Source organism: Erythrolamprus reginae, chromosome 1 (assembly GCF_031021105.1).
Source record: "Erythrolamprus reginae isolate rEryReg1 chromosome 1, rEryReg1.hap1, whole genome shotgun sequence".
In the NCBI taxonomy this organism is placed as follows: Eukaryota; Metazoa; Chordata; class Lepidosauria; order Squamata; family Dipsadidae; genus Erythrolamprus; species Erythrolamprus reginae.
In genome coordinates, this window is record NC_091950.1 from 147,855,219 (window position 1) to 147,873,792 (window position 18,574).

The 18,574-nt window shown below is 43.2% G+C and overlaps 1 protein-coding gene across 1 annotated transcript; it reads right to left on the reverse strand.

The window, feature by feature from the left end:
* Positions 1-7,291: 7,291 nt before the first annotated feature.
* Positions 7,292-14,078, reverse strand: LOC139154225 (tubulin alpha-1D chain). The gene is made up of 4 exons (XM_070728657.1): positions 13,967-14,078; positions 10,705-10,927; positions 9,541-9,689; positions 7,292-8,383 (listed from the first exon to the last, which is right to left on the reverse strand). Exons 1-4 carry the CDS (start codon positions 13,967-13,969, stop codon positions 7,400-7,402), a joined length of 1,359 nt encoding a protein of 452 aa, XP_070584758.1. The 5' UTR covers positions 13,970-14,078; the 3' UTR covers positions 7,292-7,399.
* Positions 14,079-18,574: the final 4,496 nt, after the last annotated feature.

The window sequence follows — 18,574 nt, forward strand, 5'->3', positions numbered from 1 at the left end:
GAGAATATTTACGGACCTCTCGCATTTTGGACATAAATTGTTTCAACTCCTACCCTCAAAATGACACTATAGAGCACTGCACACCAAGACAACTAAACACAAGAAACAGTTTTTCTCAAAATGCCATCACTCTGCCAAACAAATAATTATCTCAATGCTGTCAAACTATTCACTAAAGATGCATTACTGTTACTATTAGTCTTCTCATTGTTCCTATCACCCATCTCCTCCCAATTATGACTGTATGACTGTAACTTTGTTGCTGGTATCATTATAATTTATATTAATATTGATGGTTTCCTGATTGCTTATCTGTACCCTATGACAATCATTAAGTGATGAATGTACACTGAGAGCATCTGCACCAAAGACAAATTCCACATGTGTCCAATCACACTTAGCCAATAAAGAATTCTATTCTATTCTATTCTAATATGAGGCATCCAGGCTTTTGCTATCTATGATATCTTCAATATTGACTAAATGTTTTTGATTGTACTTTATTGTATCAGCAAGAGAATAGATTTCTGGTCTCCCATAGATTCCATTTGAAAGTTTAACAACTAAACCTAAAAGATCCATTTTGGTATAGTGGTTAGAATGCAGTATTACAGACTGGTTCTGCCCACTGCCAGGAGTTCGGTTCTAATGGGATTCAAGGTCGACTCAGCCTTCCATTCTTCTGAGGTCGGTAAATTGAGGACCCAGATTGTTGGGGCAATATGTTGAAATTATAAACCACTTAGAGAGCCTAAGTACTGTGGATATGAAGCCCCAATTATAAAAACTCCAAACAAATACAGTATTTAAATAGGTATCTATTTAGGTCAGTGATGGCAAACCTTTTTCCCCTCAGGTGCCAAAAGCAGGTGCATGCACATTCTCACACCTGTTTGAGTGCCCTCACCCATAATTTAAGGCTTAGGGAGGGCGAAAATTGTCTCCCCTACCCCCTGGAGACCCTCTGGAAGCCAGAAACAGCCCATTTCCCAACTTCCGGTGGGCCCCGTAGGCCTGTTTTTCACCCTCCCCCAGCTTCCCAGGAGCCTAGAAAAGGCAAAAATGCCCTCCCACACCCCTCTGGAGGCCCTCCATACACCAGAAATGGCCTTCCAGAGCCTCCATATGAGCCAAAAATCAGCTGGCCGGCACGCACATGGGTGCTGGAGATGAGCTAAGGCAATGGCTCACGTACCAACAGATATGGCTCTGAATGCCACCTGTGGCATCCATGCCATAGGTTCGCCATCACTGATTTAGGTAGACATAACCGCTAATAATTTGACATTCTTTATTCATTAATTACCAGAATAAATATTGTAAATGTCAGTGCATGGTTGTTGCTGTTGTTGTTTTCAATGAGATTTGGGATGCTTTTTTGTAACTTTGAAACTCGATTTATATTCCAGAATAAAACTCCTCGAAGAGAAGAACACTCAAAGAAAAGACTTACGCTTTCTTAATGTCGTTGTCAGAGGCATCCCGAGGAATATCTAGAAGCTTATAATAGTCTGGCACGGCAGCCATTGGTCTATTCTGGGCAGAAACAGTTAGCAGAGACGTGGAAGGAAACTTGCAGCCTCAAGGGGAACAGTGTTTCTGAGCTGCTTCTGGGGCTGATCATGGCCGCACGCTTGGCTGTACAGGAGAAGGCGGTTGTTGTGGAAACAGATCCTGTAGGCCGAGAAATAGAATGATGCACCACACAGACACACAAAATGGCCGACCTCAGTCTCATCATCCAGTCCAAGAAACTGGCCAAGAGGAGGCATGATTGGCTGATCAAGAATGAACTAAAATTGTTCAGAAATTTGGCTTGGAAAATGCCAATCATTCAATTCAATTTTCAGTTTATTAGATTTGTATGCCGCCCCTCTCCGAAGACTCGGGGTGGCTCACAACAATAATAAAAACAATATAACGAGCCGGGGTGGCGCAGCAGGTAGAGTGCTGTACTGCAGGCCACTGAAGCTGACTTGTAGATCTTAAGATCAGCGGTTCAAATCTCATCACCGGCTCAAGGTTGACTCAGCCTTCCATCCTTACGAGGTGGGTAAAATGAGGACCCGGACTGTGGGGGCAATAGGCTGGCTCTGTTAAAAAAGTGCTATTGCTAACATGTTGTAAGCCACCCTGAGTCTAAGGAGAAGGGTGGCATAAAAATTAAATAAATAAATAAATAAATAACAGTAAACAAATCTAATATTAGATATATAAGAAAAATATATAAAACCCCAACAATTAAAACCATACAACACATACATACCAAACATAAATTATAAGAGCCTGGGGAGGTGTCTCAGTTCCCCCATGCCTGGCAATATAGGTGGGTCTTGAGTAATTTGTGAAAGACAGGGAGGGTGGGGGCTGTTCTAATCTCCAGGGAGAGTTGATTCCAGAGGGCCGGGGCCACCACAGGAAAGGCTCTTCCCCTGGGGCCCGCCAAATGACATTGTTTAGTCGACGGGACCCGAAGAAGGCCAACTCTGTGGGACCTTATCAGCCGCTGGGATTCGTGCGGTAGCAGGCGGTTCCGGAGGTACTCTGGTCCATTGCCATGTAGGGCTTTAAAGGTCATAACCAACACTTTGAATTGTGACCGGAAACTGATCGGCAGCCAATGCAGGCCACGGAGTGTTGTAGAAACCTGGCCGAATCTAGGAAGCCCCACAATAGCTTTCGCTGCCGCGTTCTGCACGATTTGAAGTTTCCGAACACTTTTCAAAGGTAGCCCCATATAGAGAGTGTTGCAGTAATCGAACCTTGAGGTGATGAGGGTATAAGCGACTGTGACCAATGACTCCTTGTCCAAATAGGGCCGCAACTGGTGCACCAGGCGAACCTGGGCAAACGGCCTCCTCGCCACAGCCGAAAGATGGTTCTCTAATGTGAGCTGTGGATCGAGGAGGACGCCCAAGTTGCGGACTCTCTCTGAGGGGGTCAATAATCCCCCCCCCCCAGGGTGATGGATGGACAGATGGAATTGTCCTTGGGAGGCAAAACCCACAGCCACTCCGTCTTGGTACCTTTTTCCCTCTATATAAAAAGTTCATTTGTTTATAACTAAGATAATGGGTCGGTCATGCCTATGAAGATCCTCTTCTTAGAATCTCCAGTTTCAGAGAGTCCTGCATCATGTTCTACTACAGCTACAATTTGCCATTCATGTGTAGTTGTAGGTTTAAATGAATATTTTGTATAAAGTAACCCTGGTGGCACAGTGGTTAGAATGCAGCACTGCAGGCTGCTTCTGCTGATAGCGGTAGCACTTAGATTTATATACCGCTTCACAGTGCTTTACAGCCTTCTCTAAGCAGTTTACAGAGTCAGTCTATATTGCCCCCAACAATCTGGGTCCTCATTTTACCCACCTCGGAAGGATGGAAGGCTGAGTCGACCCTGAGCCTGGTGAGATTTGATCACTGGTTGGCAGCAGTTTGGCAGTTTGGGTCTTACAAGCTCAAGGTTGACTCAGCCTTCCATTCTTCCGAGGTGGGTAAAATGAGGACCCAGATTGTTCGGGGCAATAGGCGGATTCTGTAAACCACTTAAGAGAGGGGCAAAAGCACTATGAAGCAGTATATAAGTCTAAATGCTATTGCTATTGCTAAAGGGTGCAGTGACATTTCAGCTGTTTGTTTCTGTTCTGCTGGCGTGTTTCAACCACCTGTAATTACAGGGTAATTAGTCCGGGAAGACACACACCACACGATAAAAGGAAAACCCAAAAGTTTTTATAAACAGAAAAACAGAAACAGCTCCCCTTTTAAATGTCAAAGGGATTTTCTGGTACACACAAGGCACAGGTTAAATGCAATCCAATTGCTCACCCAGTAACTGGGAAATTGAGTCCAATTCTAAAGTACAGAAAATCCACACATAATCTTGAACAGCACAAAAACCCCGATCTTGACGAAACAATGAATCAGATAAACTGCCATGAGGCTAAAATGCCAGGTTGCACTTTTATCTGTAGCACTAATTACAGCAGTCCCACCCAACCACAGGTGGCCTCATTTTCTCTTGTAATAATCCTTCAGTTGTTGTCTCCTATGCATCACTCTACACATGCGTGCATGTGTCCTTAATTCTTGTTCAGAATCCAAGGATGATACAGATGATCTCCTCCCTGGCTGTCTGCCAAGCTTCCCTCTTCCCTATCACTCATGCTGCCTTGGTCAGAGGAGGCTTCGTCGGCAGATTCCATCGGGAGCAAAACAGGCCTGTGGCATGTGGATGTTTCCCCCACATCCACCTCCACATTCCTTGGGGCAGGAGCTGGGCCAGAGCTAACCACAACAGTTTCTTTGTTCAATATTGCTATTATGTACAATGATATAGAAAACAAATGAAGCCATGGGGCTTCTTACTCACAACAAATATTCATTGGTGACCATTTTAAACAATTAATTAAGGTTCCCATGTGATTTTATGGCATGGATTTCAATCAACTATCTAACTTTGCACAGCTGTGGTGGCACAGTAGTTAGAATGCAGTATAGCAGGCTAATTCTACTGACAGCCAGCAGTTCAATCCTGATCGGCTCAAGGTTGACTCAGCCTTCCATCCTTCCAAGGTGGGTAAAATGAGGACCCAGATTGTTGGGGGCAATAGGCAGACTCTGTAAACCCCTTAGAGAGGCCTATAAAGCACCAGGAAGCAGTATACAAGTCTACATGCTATTGCTGCCTGCAGAAATTAGAAACAGTGAGTGTCCATCTTATCTGCATTCTTCAGATCCAAGTTGTCATTTATAGTTGATCCCATTAAATACTGAGTTAGGCAGATTTCTGATTGACTACTTGGTTATTACTCTACACCATTAATTAACCACAGTCTTTGGAGAGAGAGGTGTATGAGGAAGTGGTAAACCTCTACAGGCAATATATCTGGGCTGATAGAAGCATTTGTTGAATCAGTGCCATCACTCTTATTTCCCAAAGTTTTAACTTAGTATCTGGAAGATTTGCAAGAAATCAACTCAGTGAAACCTAAATTTGGGTAAAACAGATCAGTATCAGTGAGGATATGGGAATATTTTGCTTATATAAAAACTGGGACACTAGGGGATTTCTGACGACATTGTTTTATTGTGGGCCCTGGGATTTGCCTTCTACCTGAGAGACTAAAAAAGTGCTCTCCTAAATAATGATTATAACTTTGTTTATCAAAAACATTGTCCCAGCCTTCCTTCCTGTTTTCAAGAAAGTCCTTTTTTTCCCCTTCACTCTGTGTACCCAAGTTATCTACCTCCTTAAAACAGCCTTCCTGGACCTGGTATCTTCCAGCAGTGTCCAATCTCCATCTTTCTTCTATATTTTTTTTATTTATTTATTAGTTTTTCAGTTTTAAAAACATCACTATAATTTTATACGGATCTATGCCCATTGTCTTACATTTCTTACATCTCTTACATTACATCTTTATAGTTATATACATCATATTTCATGTTTGTATGTCTCATTTTTCAAACGTCCTTTCACATTTTAACACAGTTCTTTGTTTCTATTTTCATTTATACCAATTATTCCAAATCTCATAATATTCTGAATTATGCTCTCTTAATCTACATCATCATCCTATCCATTTCTGTGCATCTGTAATTTTTTTCTATATTATTATTTTCTGGCAGAATCACTTTATTTTTCCAAAATTGTGCATATGATATCCTTGCAGCCATTGTCATGCGTATTAGGTATTGTATATTCTTTGTGTATTTTTTTCCTCTAATTCCTAGTAGCATACTTCTTGGGTAAATTCTATTTCTGTTTCTGTTATCTCCAATAGCCATTTATGTATTGTTTTCCAGAATTATTTAGCTTTGGGACATGTCCACTACAAATGGAAGAAGGTGCCTAATTCTTTGTTGCATTTCCAACATTTTGGATTTAAATTTGGGTAAATTTTCGCTAATCTTGATGATGCCAGATACCATCCATAAAACATCTTATAATAATTTTGGTTCCATCTTCTATTATTTTCAATCAGCAGGGAAACTTTGCTGATTGGATTTAAGAGAACTGAAGTCTAACACATCTAGGAACCAGAGGGAAGAAAAAAATCCCTATCCTATGTAATATTCCACCATATTCTGCAGAGTTTGTTTCTTTATTGTCATTTGTCTCCTTACCTTGTCTTATCCAGAGATTGCCTGTATGTTCTTGGTTCCACCTGTTGGCTGGCTGGGCATTTGAAGTTATCAACACCCCAAAGCTGTTGTTTCCCCTGCTGTGTAACAGTTTCATAGCCAATGGAAAGTTTGAGGTCATTATGACATCAGAACCTAAGCTTTTCTTAAAGATCTGAGAAAAAGTATCATATAAAAGACAATATTTGGGAATTTGTAAGTTAATATTATCTGTGCGGCCAACCTTTGCTTCTATTCTTGGACTACTTTGCTACTTCAATCCAAATTGATGATATGAGCCTTTCCAATAATCATTTTGTCATGGCATTTCCACCAGATATGCCTGTTTACTGCACAATATCAGCAACAAATCAATACACAGTCACAGAATGTTGTTTTGTTGGAAAACTTTGCTTCAGGATTATATAATTTTTAAATTCTGTCCTGCTTTTGCTTTAGAGTGAAATGGAATGTTCATTCCAGCCTCCTTCTTCTGCTCTTCTAGGGCCTTATTTATGTTTTCTATGTCACTCCATCTCTCAGGACATGTTTCATTCACTTAGTTACACACAAACACACACACACACAGTGTGGGAGGGAGAGTGGGGGAGGGAGGGGGAGAAAGAGAGAGAGAGAGACTTGTAGAGCTTGTTTGCAAGGTCAGCAATATAATTTAAAAGTTATGTCAACATGCAGTTGCTGTATTTGTGCACGGTCAGAAAAGTACTTTTGTGATTTCTGTGTATTTGGTAATAATTTCAAAACTCACCCGATTAGCAAGAATACTTTTGCAAATGTCTTAACAAATATCTGCAGACAAGAATCTGGATTATAGGTGTGCTTTGGAAAAAAATGTTTCTGCTTATGGGAAGGAAAGGAGAAGGCTTGTTGTTTTAGTACTGAAAGCTGGAGAGGGGGTGGAGTGCATTTAGTGGCTGAAGCCCTGATTGGATTGGAATACATGTGCTGAACTAATGATGGCCTAAATACTAGGCCACATTGTGCTGGAACGCATCTTCAAATTGCTAAGGATAAGGACAACACGAAGGAAATGCACATTGGATTTAAACTATGCCGGGCATTATATGTCCATGGAGGAGATTGTAGCATGGCAGATAATAATTAAATAACGTGAGGGAAAAAATAATTGAAAAGCAACTCTATTAAAATGATTACAATTTTATTGAGAAGTGACTCCCCAAGTAGTTAAAGCAACTGATAAATTAGTTATACAGAGAGATTAAGTATTCATGCTGTATTAATATTCAGTGTTAATACTCGTCACCTTCCTCTTCTTCTCCTTCTCCTTCAATGCTATCTGTGCCCACCTCTTCGTAATCCTTCTCCAGGGCGGCCATGTCTTCACGAGCTTCAGAGAACTCCCCTTCTTCCATCCCTTCCCCAACATACCAGTGCACGAAGGCCCGCTTGGCATACATCAGATCGAACTTGTGGTCAAGGCGGGCCCAGGCCTCGGCAATGGCCGTGGTGTTGCTCAGCATGCAGACTGCCCGCTGAACCTTGGCTAGGTCTCCCCCAGGGACCACAGTGGGAGGCTGGTAGTTGATGCCCACTTTAAAGCCGGTAGGACACCAGTCTACAAACTGGATTGTTCTCTTTGTTTTAATGGTGGCAATGGCAGCATTGACATCTTTGGGTACCACATCCCCCCGATACAAAAGGCAGCAGGCCATGTATTTGCCATGGCGGGGGTCACACTTCACCATCTGGTTAGCAGGCTCGAAGCAAGCATTGGTGATCTCGGACACAGAAAGCTGCTCGTGGTACGCCTTCTCCGCAGAAATGACCGGAGCATAGGTAGCCAGAGGGAAGTGGATACGAGGGTAGGGCACCAGATTGGTCTGGAACTCTGTCAGGTCTACGTTCAGAGCCCCATCAAAGCGCAGCGAGGCAGTGATGGAGGACACAATCTGGCCAATCAGCCTATTTAGATTTGTGTAAGTCGGGCGTTCGATGTCCAGGTTTCTACGGCAGATATCATAGATGGCTTCATTGTCTACCATAAACGCACAGTCGGAGTGCTCAAGGGTGGTATGTGTGGTGAGGATCGAATTGTAGGGTTCCACCACAGCTGTTGATATTTGAGGTGCTGGGTAAATGGAAAACTCCAGCTTGGACTTCTTGCCATAATCCACAGAGAGCCTTTCCATCAACAAGGAAGTAAAACCTGATCCGGTGCCTCCTCCAAAACTGTGAAAGATGAGAAATCCCTGCAATCCTGTGCATTGATCTGCCTGGGGAAATGGAAAACAAAAACAAAAACAAATGGGAACAGTTAAGTTGGGTTTAGGAAATTAGGTGGAGTGGCCAGAAGCATAGCCATTGTTAGGATTCTGTCTACAACTGTTGGGTTGGCAATACTGTATATTAGCTGCAAGGATTGCAGACTGACACAAGAGGGAGCTAGAGATTATTTCTCTGAGTCACCCTCTCTGTTTCTCTTTGTCTAAGCCAGTGTTTCCCAACCTTGGCAACTTGAAGATATTTGGACTTCAACTCCCAGAATTCCCCAGCCAACAAATGCTGGCTGGGGAATTCTGGGAGTTGAAGTCCAGATATCTTCAAGTTGCCAAGGTTGGAAAACACTGGTCTAAGCTACTCACTGTTAATGGCTACTCACTGTTAGGTTTGCTCTGCAATTATCTGCATGCTCTGTATTGTAGTTACGTATTACAGCTAAAATGTGTTTAGGCTTGATGACTTTGTTTGCTGATTTTGAAAAAGACAACTGGTAAGAAAGACTATGTACTTAGTAATAGTTTGATTGTTATTCTGACTTATTATGTGTGTGACTTTAGACCGTTTATCTGAATATGTTATTTCCCAAAGTAAACTTTAATTCCAGTTAGTATATCTGTGTGTGGCTGAGTAGTTATTCACAACTAATCTCAATCTAAACATTTCTGTGTGTGCACAACCTTGGTAAACAAGGATTACTCTGCTCGTACATTAACAGCCGTGCATAATCTCCACTCCTGTAAATTAACCAGGACTCCTATATCAGGGATTGGTTCCAGTTACCTTTCGCTACTGGTGCGCATCGCAACGTTTCATCCCATCACATAATTCTACTTCCACGCATGCACAGAAGGATGTTTCAAGCCGAAACACAGCTGAAAAGCCATTCAAACCAGGAAAAAAAGTGTTGATTCTACTTCTGTGTATGCGCAGGAGGACATTTCAAGCCATAAATTACCAAAAAAACAAAAAAAGATGGCAGCACACTCAGACCAGGAAAAACAGCACCTGATCTGTCACATCTAAATTGCATCATCAGCGGGCTGCTACAGGAGCCCCCGCACCGCACCAGTAGAAATCCACCCCTTTGAATCTATATTCTTAAGGACAAATCCAACTCAATCCTACTTTTCTTATCATCAGTTTCAATTACCAGCTTTCGGATCCTGTCCAACACCAAATCAATTATTTCTTTGCCAATAGTGTAGTGACCACGAGCATAGTTATTGGCAGCATCTTCCTTTCCGGTGATCAGCTGTTCTGGGTGGAAGAGTTGACGGTATGTTCCCGTCCGAACCTCATCTAGAATACAAGGTACAGAATAGATCAGATCACTCCCATTTTAATTAACACTCTTCTTACCTTCTGAAATTTGTACACTTCTTTTTCTTTATTTGAAGTATTTTTAGCTGCTTTTCCTGAAAAATCAAGGCTTGCTAGATATTATGGTTGCTAGTATGTATGGAATTAGTGCATTTTTAGAAGACACAGAGGTCTTAACTATCCAATAAATTGCTGTGATATGGGGGCACGCAATAGTTGATTTTAATTTATTATTATCTATACCACAAAATCCAATGGTGTAGGCCGTCTTTGGTTTCTGAACAGTATCCAGAAAAAAATTACACAAATTTATCTCAGAATGACTGAATCCGGTCCCCTCTTAATAGGTGTTCTGGTTTCTGGTAGAAATTTAGCAATTACAAATAACTCTTATTAAATGCATTATTTCATAAACAAAGAAACTCCATTTTATTCTCTTCTCTTCCAGATTCAAACACATTTCATACTGGCACATATCTCTTGGCCCATTATCTACCTTAATTGCATTTCTCACATTCCTTCTCCTTCTCCACTTAACAAGATTTATTTCCTAACAGCATGATCTCTAAAACAGCAGAACTGACTGTTAATCAACACAGAATACTTTTGCTTACTTGGGAGCGGCACGGAAAACCTCCATATTTTTCTTCAACGGCAACGTTGAAATTCCACCCTTCTTCCCCACTGACCCCCTGACGTGCCAAATACATCACTACAGTATTTAACCCATTTCTCCCCTTAATATCTTCTTCCAAACACCTGTTCTCTACGTTTTTGGTCCCTTCTGAATTTAGGGTTTACCCAGCGAGCGTCTGATTCTTCCTCACTAGATCCTAAACTCATAGCCCCGTCCTGTGGCTGGCCTCCCACCTGTTCTACTACCTGTAACCCCGGGCCCCCCACTAATTCATAAACACTATCTGTATCAGAGTCCTCAATTTCTTCATCATCCTCCAACTGACCAGGAGTATGTACAACAATAGGCAACACTCACCAATCACGGTAGGTTCTAGATCCACAAAAACAGCTCGAGGCACATGTTTCCCAGCCCCAGTCTCACTGAAGAAGGTATTAAAGGAGTCATCGCCACCTCCAATAGTTTTGTCACTGGGCATTTGCCCATCTGGCTGAATTCCATGCTCCAGACAGTACAGTTCCCAACAAGCATTGCCAATCTGCACACCAGCCTGGCCAACATGGATAGAAATGCATTCACGCTGAGGGGAAAAAAAATCCATTATCAGTGTAGAAGCTACCTGTGATCAGAAATAGAGTACAAAACATAGCAGTAATTGCGAACCTGTTTTCCCTCAAGTGCCGGAAGCACATGCATGTGGGCAGTAGAAAGTGCATGCATGCCCACACTCATAATTCAATGCCCCATGCCCTTTCCCCTGTGCATGTGCACATCACTGCTCCCTGCTGCCGCCCCCACAAATGGGTGTGCAACTCTGACACACTCCCATACAATGCATGCACGACACACACACAGCACACCCCATTTTGGGCCTAGCAGGCCTCCCTGAAGCCTCTGGAAGCTGGAAACGGCCCATTTGAAAACTTCTGACAGGCCTGTTTTTCATCCTCTCCAGGCTCCAGAGGCTTTCTTGGAACCTGGGGAGGGTGAAAATAGCCTCTCTCGTCCCCTTGAGGCACACTAGAGGCCAAAAATGGCCTATTTCCTGAGTTCCAGTGGGCCCGGTAGGGCCGTTTTTCACCTTCCTCAGGTTTCAGAAGCTCTTCTGGAGCCTAAGGAGGGCTAATGGGAGGGCCCCATCCACCTGGAGGCCCTCTGGAGGACAAAAATGCCCTCCCAGAGCCTCCACACAAGTCCTGTACTTACCTGGCATTCAAAACAGACCAGGTGGAGACTCCTGAGAGGGAAGGGGTGGCATGGACGAGGCCAGCTGGCCGACAGGCGCATGCATGCTGGAGCTGAGCTAGGGCAATGGCTCGTGTGACCACAGATATGACTCTGCGTGCCACCTGTGGCACATGTGCCAAATGTTCACCATCACGGGAATATAGTATGCAACTGCTGAATGTAGTGAGCTACCCCAAAATGATGGGTGGTTAATCTTCTAAGCAGTGAAGTACGCCTAAGTCTATACATCAGCCATACTGGCTATCACAATAACCTCCTAGGCAAGGGAGGCTATTACACATTTCCTGAAATCTGCATGGCTTGGCCTACTTGGCTCAGGTATTCTGGCACACATCCTGGTTCCTTTCTAATAGTTCAGTCCTAGCGCTATCCTAGTAAGTATCTGAGAAATATTCTGTCTTCAGTCAGGTTCAAAGTTTATAATCTGGGCTATAAGGAAAGAAAAGTCTCTTCTCTGAAGTTTCGAAGGGATGCAAAAAACTGCGTGGTAGAAAACTACCTGGGATATAAAAATATAATAGGCTTAGATAGCAATACATAATGGTGTAATACACATATATATATATATATTTTCTTTTTTTCTTTTTTAATACAGTGGTACCTCATCATATGAACTTAATTGGTTCCAGGAGGAGGTTCGTAAGGTGAAAAGTTCGTAAGATGAAACAATGTTTCCCATAGGAATCAATGTAAAAGCAAATAATGCGTGCAAATCCTTCAGGAAAATCCCAAACTTTAGAATGGAGGCGAACAGAGGGCAGGGAGGAGCAGCTAAAGGGGGCGGGTGGAAGAAGCAAGGCTAGACTAAAGGGTGAGTGGGAAGGAAGAAAGGCAAGGGGGGCGCCCCTCCCTTTTCTTTCTTCAAAAGACACCGTTTCAGTGCCTTTGCAAGCATGCAAAATCTTTACTCCTCCAAGCTGCCCCTCCCTTTTCTTTCTTCAAAAGACACCGTTTCAGTGCTTTTGCAAGCATGCAAAATCTTTACTCCTCCAAGCTGCCCCTCCCTTTTCTTTCTTCAAAAAAAGGGGGGGAAAGAAACCCCTTCATCCCAGCAGTAGCTGCTTGGGTTCGTAAGGTGAAAATAGTTCGGAAGAAGAGGCGAAAAAATCTTAAACACCGGGTTCATATCTTGAAAAGTTAGTTAGAAGAGACGTTCGTAAGATGAGGTACCACTGTATATGTTTTGTGTGCGTGTGTGTGTATTGTATATTTGTATTTTTTTTGTTTTTCATTGATTTGTTTTAAATTAAATTTAAAGAAAACTACCTGGAATAAAAAGGCCTTTTGCTAAACCTCCTAGAACTGTCAAAAAGTATCTGCCATCCTTTAATTTATCTTCTACTTAGGTAATGCTTTATCTGGAAAAATTGAAGGAATATTTTTGCCCAAGGTCTGTAGGTAGATATCTTAAGGTCTGTACCGTGCATCAAATAACATGTCATCGGGGGCTGCTTTTAGATAACATGTTACTTTATATTTTAAAATGTTGTACAAGTATCCTCTTTTTCTTCTCCTAGAGTAAGAAATAAATTTTCTTATAAATTTATTTGCATTAGATTTACAGCTTTGGCTTTCAGTTGACATCTGTCCTTACCAAACTTGAAAACACAATTTTCTTCCTCACTTGTGTATAGGTGTAAATTCCAAGCATATAAATCCTAGCACAAAGGAGTAGTACAGCTGGCAGTTTTATTCCATATTTCTTAAGCTGGAAATAAGACCCCTGTACTTAGAAACCACTTGTTGAAGTGATGATTCAATTTCAGGTGGTTTGACTTCACACTAGTCTAGCCACTCTGTTTCCCCACCGAAATGTTCTGGTGGGTTATCTGGTAGATTACCAAAACCTGTTTTTTGGCATTGTGATTAAGCCTCCGCAGCTCACCCAAAGTGAGCTTTCAAAAATATTGTGTTGATATAACTACTGGAAATAAGACTAAGCAATTTTATTTTATTTTTTTAAAAAAGAGAGATAGAATAAGCTGTAAGATAAATCAATCAATAAAAAAACCCAGCAACTTCAACCTCTCCATTCTGAACACCTTTCAAATACGTGCAATAATTCCCAAAGTTCCCAGCAACGTCCTGGGAATTCTGGGGATAAACAACCTTAGATTCAGACCTCCTCAAGTTAGTGAAAGCTATTGCAAAAAAAGGAATTTTTGCTTCTCTTTTTTATGCATTACACCCTTCAAGATTTATTTCAGCACAGATCTAAGCATTCTTGGATTTTCACAGAAAAGGCTTGCATCGCATATTACATATTGAGAGAGAGAGAGAGAGAGAGAGAGATAACACAACCCAGAAAACTGAAAAATAAAAAATAAAAGTGCCCTTCCGTCTCCAAGGAAACAGTCCAAGCAAGACTCACCATCTTACAAAACTTCTTTGATCTGGCAAGTGAAGAGCCCAGAGGACGAAGGTTGGGAATTAAGCTGTTCCTTTGCAAGGGTGGCTTTTATAGCATTGCCGGCAGAAATAAATGCTTTGTTGTTAGAAACGGATTCCCGTTAGCTTTTGTCAGAACGGTTTCTGAGTTACAGTGTAGCTCAACAAGTAATCAGTAATGAAAGCAAAGCTAGGCCTTGGTTACAAATAACAATTCTATTATAACTAACCCAGATTCTGTATTTGTGTTGGAGAGGTAGCACAAACAATATTCCCGCCACAGAAAATTCTCATTATGTTGTTCAGTCAAGATGCCTGGCCAAAGCAAGGGTGAACTTAGTGGATTTTAAACATGATATTGATCACTGTATTTTGGTCTAACTGTCTTATTTGTTTAATTTCCCTGGTTCTTCTTCAGAACGAGGGTTGTTAAATGACTATATTGTCATTTTATTGTAACATTATATTTGTACTGTTGCATTTTAGGCTGGAAAGCATGTCTAGGGCAGCATATAAGCTTACTAAAATAAATAAGCAAAGGTAAATAACTGCCTTTTACACTAGCTCAGTGGTTTTTATGCTTTCTAGTTCCACAACGCCCTGATACAGTTCCTCATGTTGTGGTGACCCCCAACCATAAGTCTAGCGCCAATTCTCCCAACAGAACTTGAAGCTGATTGGCAGGAAAGGCAGAGGGAGACCCCCACTGTAAACATCTGATTGGTCAGATTGTCAGATTGTAAAAATAGGTTCCAAGACGCCAGAATAGCAGACTTCTATGTTTCTATGTTTCTATGTTTAGTTCCTAACACCACGGGGAATTTGTTTTTTCCCATGGTCTTAGGCGACCCCTGTGAAACGGTCGTTCGACCTACAAAGGGGTCATAACCCCCAGGTTGAGAACCACTGCACTAGCTCAAGGAAGCTAGAGAGACAGTTTGATCTAGAGATTAAGGCCCCAGGCTAGAAAGCGGGAGACCATGAGTTCAAGTCCTGCCTTAGCAGGAAAGATGGCTGGGTGACTTTGGACCAGTCACTCCCAACTCGTCTCACAAAGCTGTTGCTGTGGGAAAAATATGAGGAAAGTGGTTTGGTTATATATTCGCCACCTTGAGTTATTTGTAAAAATCATAAAGACGGGATATAAGTAAATCAATAAAATAGGCTGCCATCCAGGTTTTTCAAAAGTGTGCAATAGAGTCCATGAGAATGCGATGAGGTTCTGTAAGACACTAATGACGTTTAGAATGCAAAAAAAGTTCTACTTCAAGACATCAAATTGCTGCCGCCAGAGGTTTGCCTCCTGGTCCAAGATTTTGGGATTTCCCCCCCCCCCCCCAATACTGTACAGAGTTTTCTCAGCCTGAACCCTCTAGGACAGTATTTCCCAACCTTGGCAACTTGAAGATATTTGGACTTCAACTCCCAGAATTCCCCAGTCAGCGAATGCTGGCTGGGGAATTCTGGGAGTTGAAGTCCAAATATCTTCAAGTTGCCAAGGTTGGGAAACACTGCTCTAGGATTGTGTATGTCAATGCTGGTGAACCTATGACATGCGGATCCATATCTGAGGGCACACAAGACATTGCCCTATGTTAGGTCCAGCATGAATGCATGTGCTGGCCAGCTGATTTCTGATCTTCTTTTCAGTCATTTTTGTTCTCCCCAGGCTTCAGGAAAGCCCCCTGAAGGCTGGAGGCAACGAAAAACAGCCCAATAGGCCAAACGAAAGTTCGTTTCCAAACTTCTGGTTGGGCCATTTTTTGTTGTCCACAGGCATCAGCTAGTGTACATGCTTGAACCAAAAACGGTTCGCCATCACTGGTGTATGTGGTTCAGAGCATGGAAATTGTGCCACAAGGAAAGCAAACCTGCCTGAGAAGAAAATACGGACTAGTATAACACACTTCTCTCACTTCTCAACCAGATTGTGGGTAAAAGAGATAAACACTTTGCTGGAAATGTAGCTCTGGTCTGTTCAGTCCTGTGGGGCTTGCTGAAGAGACAAGATACGTTTCCTGGCAAAATCAGCCTACAGCTCTGCAGTAGCTCTTCTGTCCTGTCTAAATTATGTCCATGAAAGCCAGAGTCCCATTAGTCTCATTCAAATAGAGAGCAATTGCCCGCTTCAACTTATCAAATCAAATATATATAATGGATCCTCCTTTCAGTGAATATCTTCCACACCCTTAGGTTGCTTAAGTAAGTGAGGGCGACGGTGGCTTTTATTTATAGCTCCTTTATAAATTTATGACCAGAAACACAGGTAAACTGAGAGCATGTGCACCAAAGACAAATTCCTTGTGTGCCCAAATCACACTTGGCCAATAAAGAATTATATTCTGTTCCGTTCTGTTCTGTTCTTTTTTTTTTGTTCTTTTCTTTTCTTTTCTGTTCTGTTCTGATTCGTGTACGCATGCACGGAGGAGACACTCACATTGCATTTTTGGGCCTCATGTGGCATCCCCATGCCACATTTTGGCTTACAGGTTGGTGCAGGAAGCCTCCCAGGCTCAAAATGGGGTACATGGGCACCTATCAGTCCTCCACCATACCCTCTTTTAGGCCTAGAAATCCTCCTGCACTAGCCTAAAAGCCAAAAATAGGCAAAGGGGGACAGAGCACATGTGGAGGGGGGTCAGTAGCAGTGATGGGCTCCTACGGGAATGGTCAGGAACGCAGTTCCGGTAGCAAAATTTGGAGCTCCACCCCAGGGCACCCAATTTGCACTGAAAGATGTTGAAACAAAATGCATAAGCCACACCCACAGTGTGGTAGTAAAAATTGTGGTAGCCCATCACTGCTTGGTAGCCACCCCCTGCGACCTGTTTTGGGCCTGGGAAGCCTCCTGCACCAACCTGAAAGCCAAAAAATGGCCAAGGGGAGGCAGAGCACATGCACAGAAGGTGGTCAATGGTGGTGGTTTAATCTTATTATTTCCTAAAGGCAGGGGTGGATTGCTCCTACGGCTGATACCAACATGCTGCGTGTGCCACTTCAGGTGTCTTGTGTGCGCGCATGCCCGTCCCAGAGTGGTTTGGCTTTCACACATACGCAGGAAGCAAAATCTTGTGAGGGGACACACAAGAGAGATTTTGTTTTGCTTCTGCGCATGCGCAGGAGCAAAAAAATGACCAAAATCTCATGCATACACATGTCCCCTCATGAGATTTTGCTCCCTGTACATGAGCAGAAGCAAAAACATGCTGGGACATTGCGTGCATGTACGCAAGACACCCAAAGCTGTGCAAGCAGCTCAACCTTTGCTACCGGTAAGGCGTCCTTATCTCTGCCAGTAGGAACCCACTACTATCCTGTCTTTAGAATTTGTCAGGGAGGGCAGAAATGCAAACTCTTAATTGCATAAACTCCAGCTTTCTGGGGGAGCTGGGCTGAAGGCATTTTGTTTAAGAATAGGCTGGCCTATTGGGCACAAAATATTGGGCACAAAATATCTGTCTGTATTCAGGGCTCTGTTTTGAGGCAGCTTCAGTTTTCCTATACAAGGAAGACTGGGGCTGCTTTCTGCCTTTAAGAGCACATTTCACCATTTCTCACTTGGGAGAAATTTCTCCTCTGCCTCTTTTAATATTCTCTAAAATATTTCATTCTCAAGGAAAGTGGGGAGGGGATGTCTTCCCACACCTGCTTGAACAGGGACAGAAGATCTCCAAGGTCCCTCCCAATCTGTTATTCTGTTAGGAGCAGTCATTTTAAAAGCCGCTTACTGCCACTGCATTCAAATGAACCCCACTATGCATTATTTATATAGTCTAATGTTTAACCACATATTTTTTTTAAAAATCTACACAGTTCTGAAACTGTGGGTGAGAGTCAGCAACAGGGCACCCTTCCTGGCAATACTGGAATGGGGACCAGAGGGAGTGCACGCGGGCACGGGATTCAGCTTCTGCACATGCTCAGGAGCTGAATTTCGCATGAGGATGCGTGATTTCCGGGGGGGGTTGATTCCACGAATGTGCAGAAGCAAGAAAGCCGGAAAGCGAAACTAAGGTAAGTTACCCCCGCCGCGTGCCCTGCCTGTTTGCCCGCCCCCCACCTGCCTTGCCATGAGCAGTGGTTCCGCCGCAACTGGCCTGAGTGCTTCACCCCCTGCCGTCTGCCTTACCTTGCGTGAGAAGATGGAATGCAGCGCATGGTGGAGGCTGGGTGTCCCCAAGCTTCAGCCGTGCGGCCTGTTCTGTTCTTTCCTGTGCTGCAGGCATCTCTCAGCATGGCGATGGTGCTCCAAGCAAGTTGTGGCCTTTGGGAACAAAACCCTTCATGGCATCGGACCAGAATATCTCCGGGACCGCCTTCTGCCGCACGAATCCCAGCGACCAGTTAGGTCCCACAGAGTTGGCCTTCTCCAGGTCCCGTCGACTAAACAATGCCGTCTGGCGGGACCCAGGGGAAGAGCCTTCTCTGTGGCGGCCCCGACCCTTTGGAACCAACTCCCCCCAGAGATCAGAGTTTCCCCCACCCTCCTTGCCTTTCGTAAACTCCTTAAAATCCACTTCTGTCGTCAGGCATGGGGGAATTGAGATATTCCCTTCCCCCTAGGCTTATAAAATTTATGCTTGGTATGTCT

What these genes read in the sequence shown, in the direction of transcription:
- LOC139154225 (XM_070728657.1), bottom strand. An exon ending in TCTAGAACCTACCGTGATTG is followed by an intron (nt 9,690 to 10,704) that starts GTGAGTGTTGCC and finishes CTTGTATTCTAG; the next exon opens with ATGAGGTTCGGACGGGAACA. An exon ending in TGGACAGGATCCGAAAGCTG is followed by an intron (nt 8,384 to 9,540) that starts GTAATTGAAACT and finishes CCATTTCCCCAG; the next exon opens with GCAGATCAATGCACAGGATT.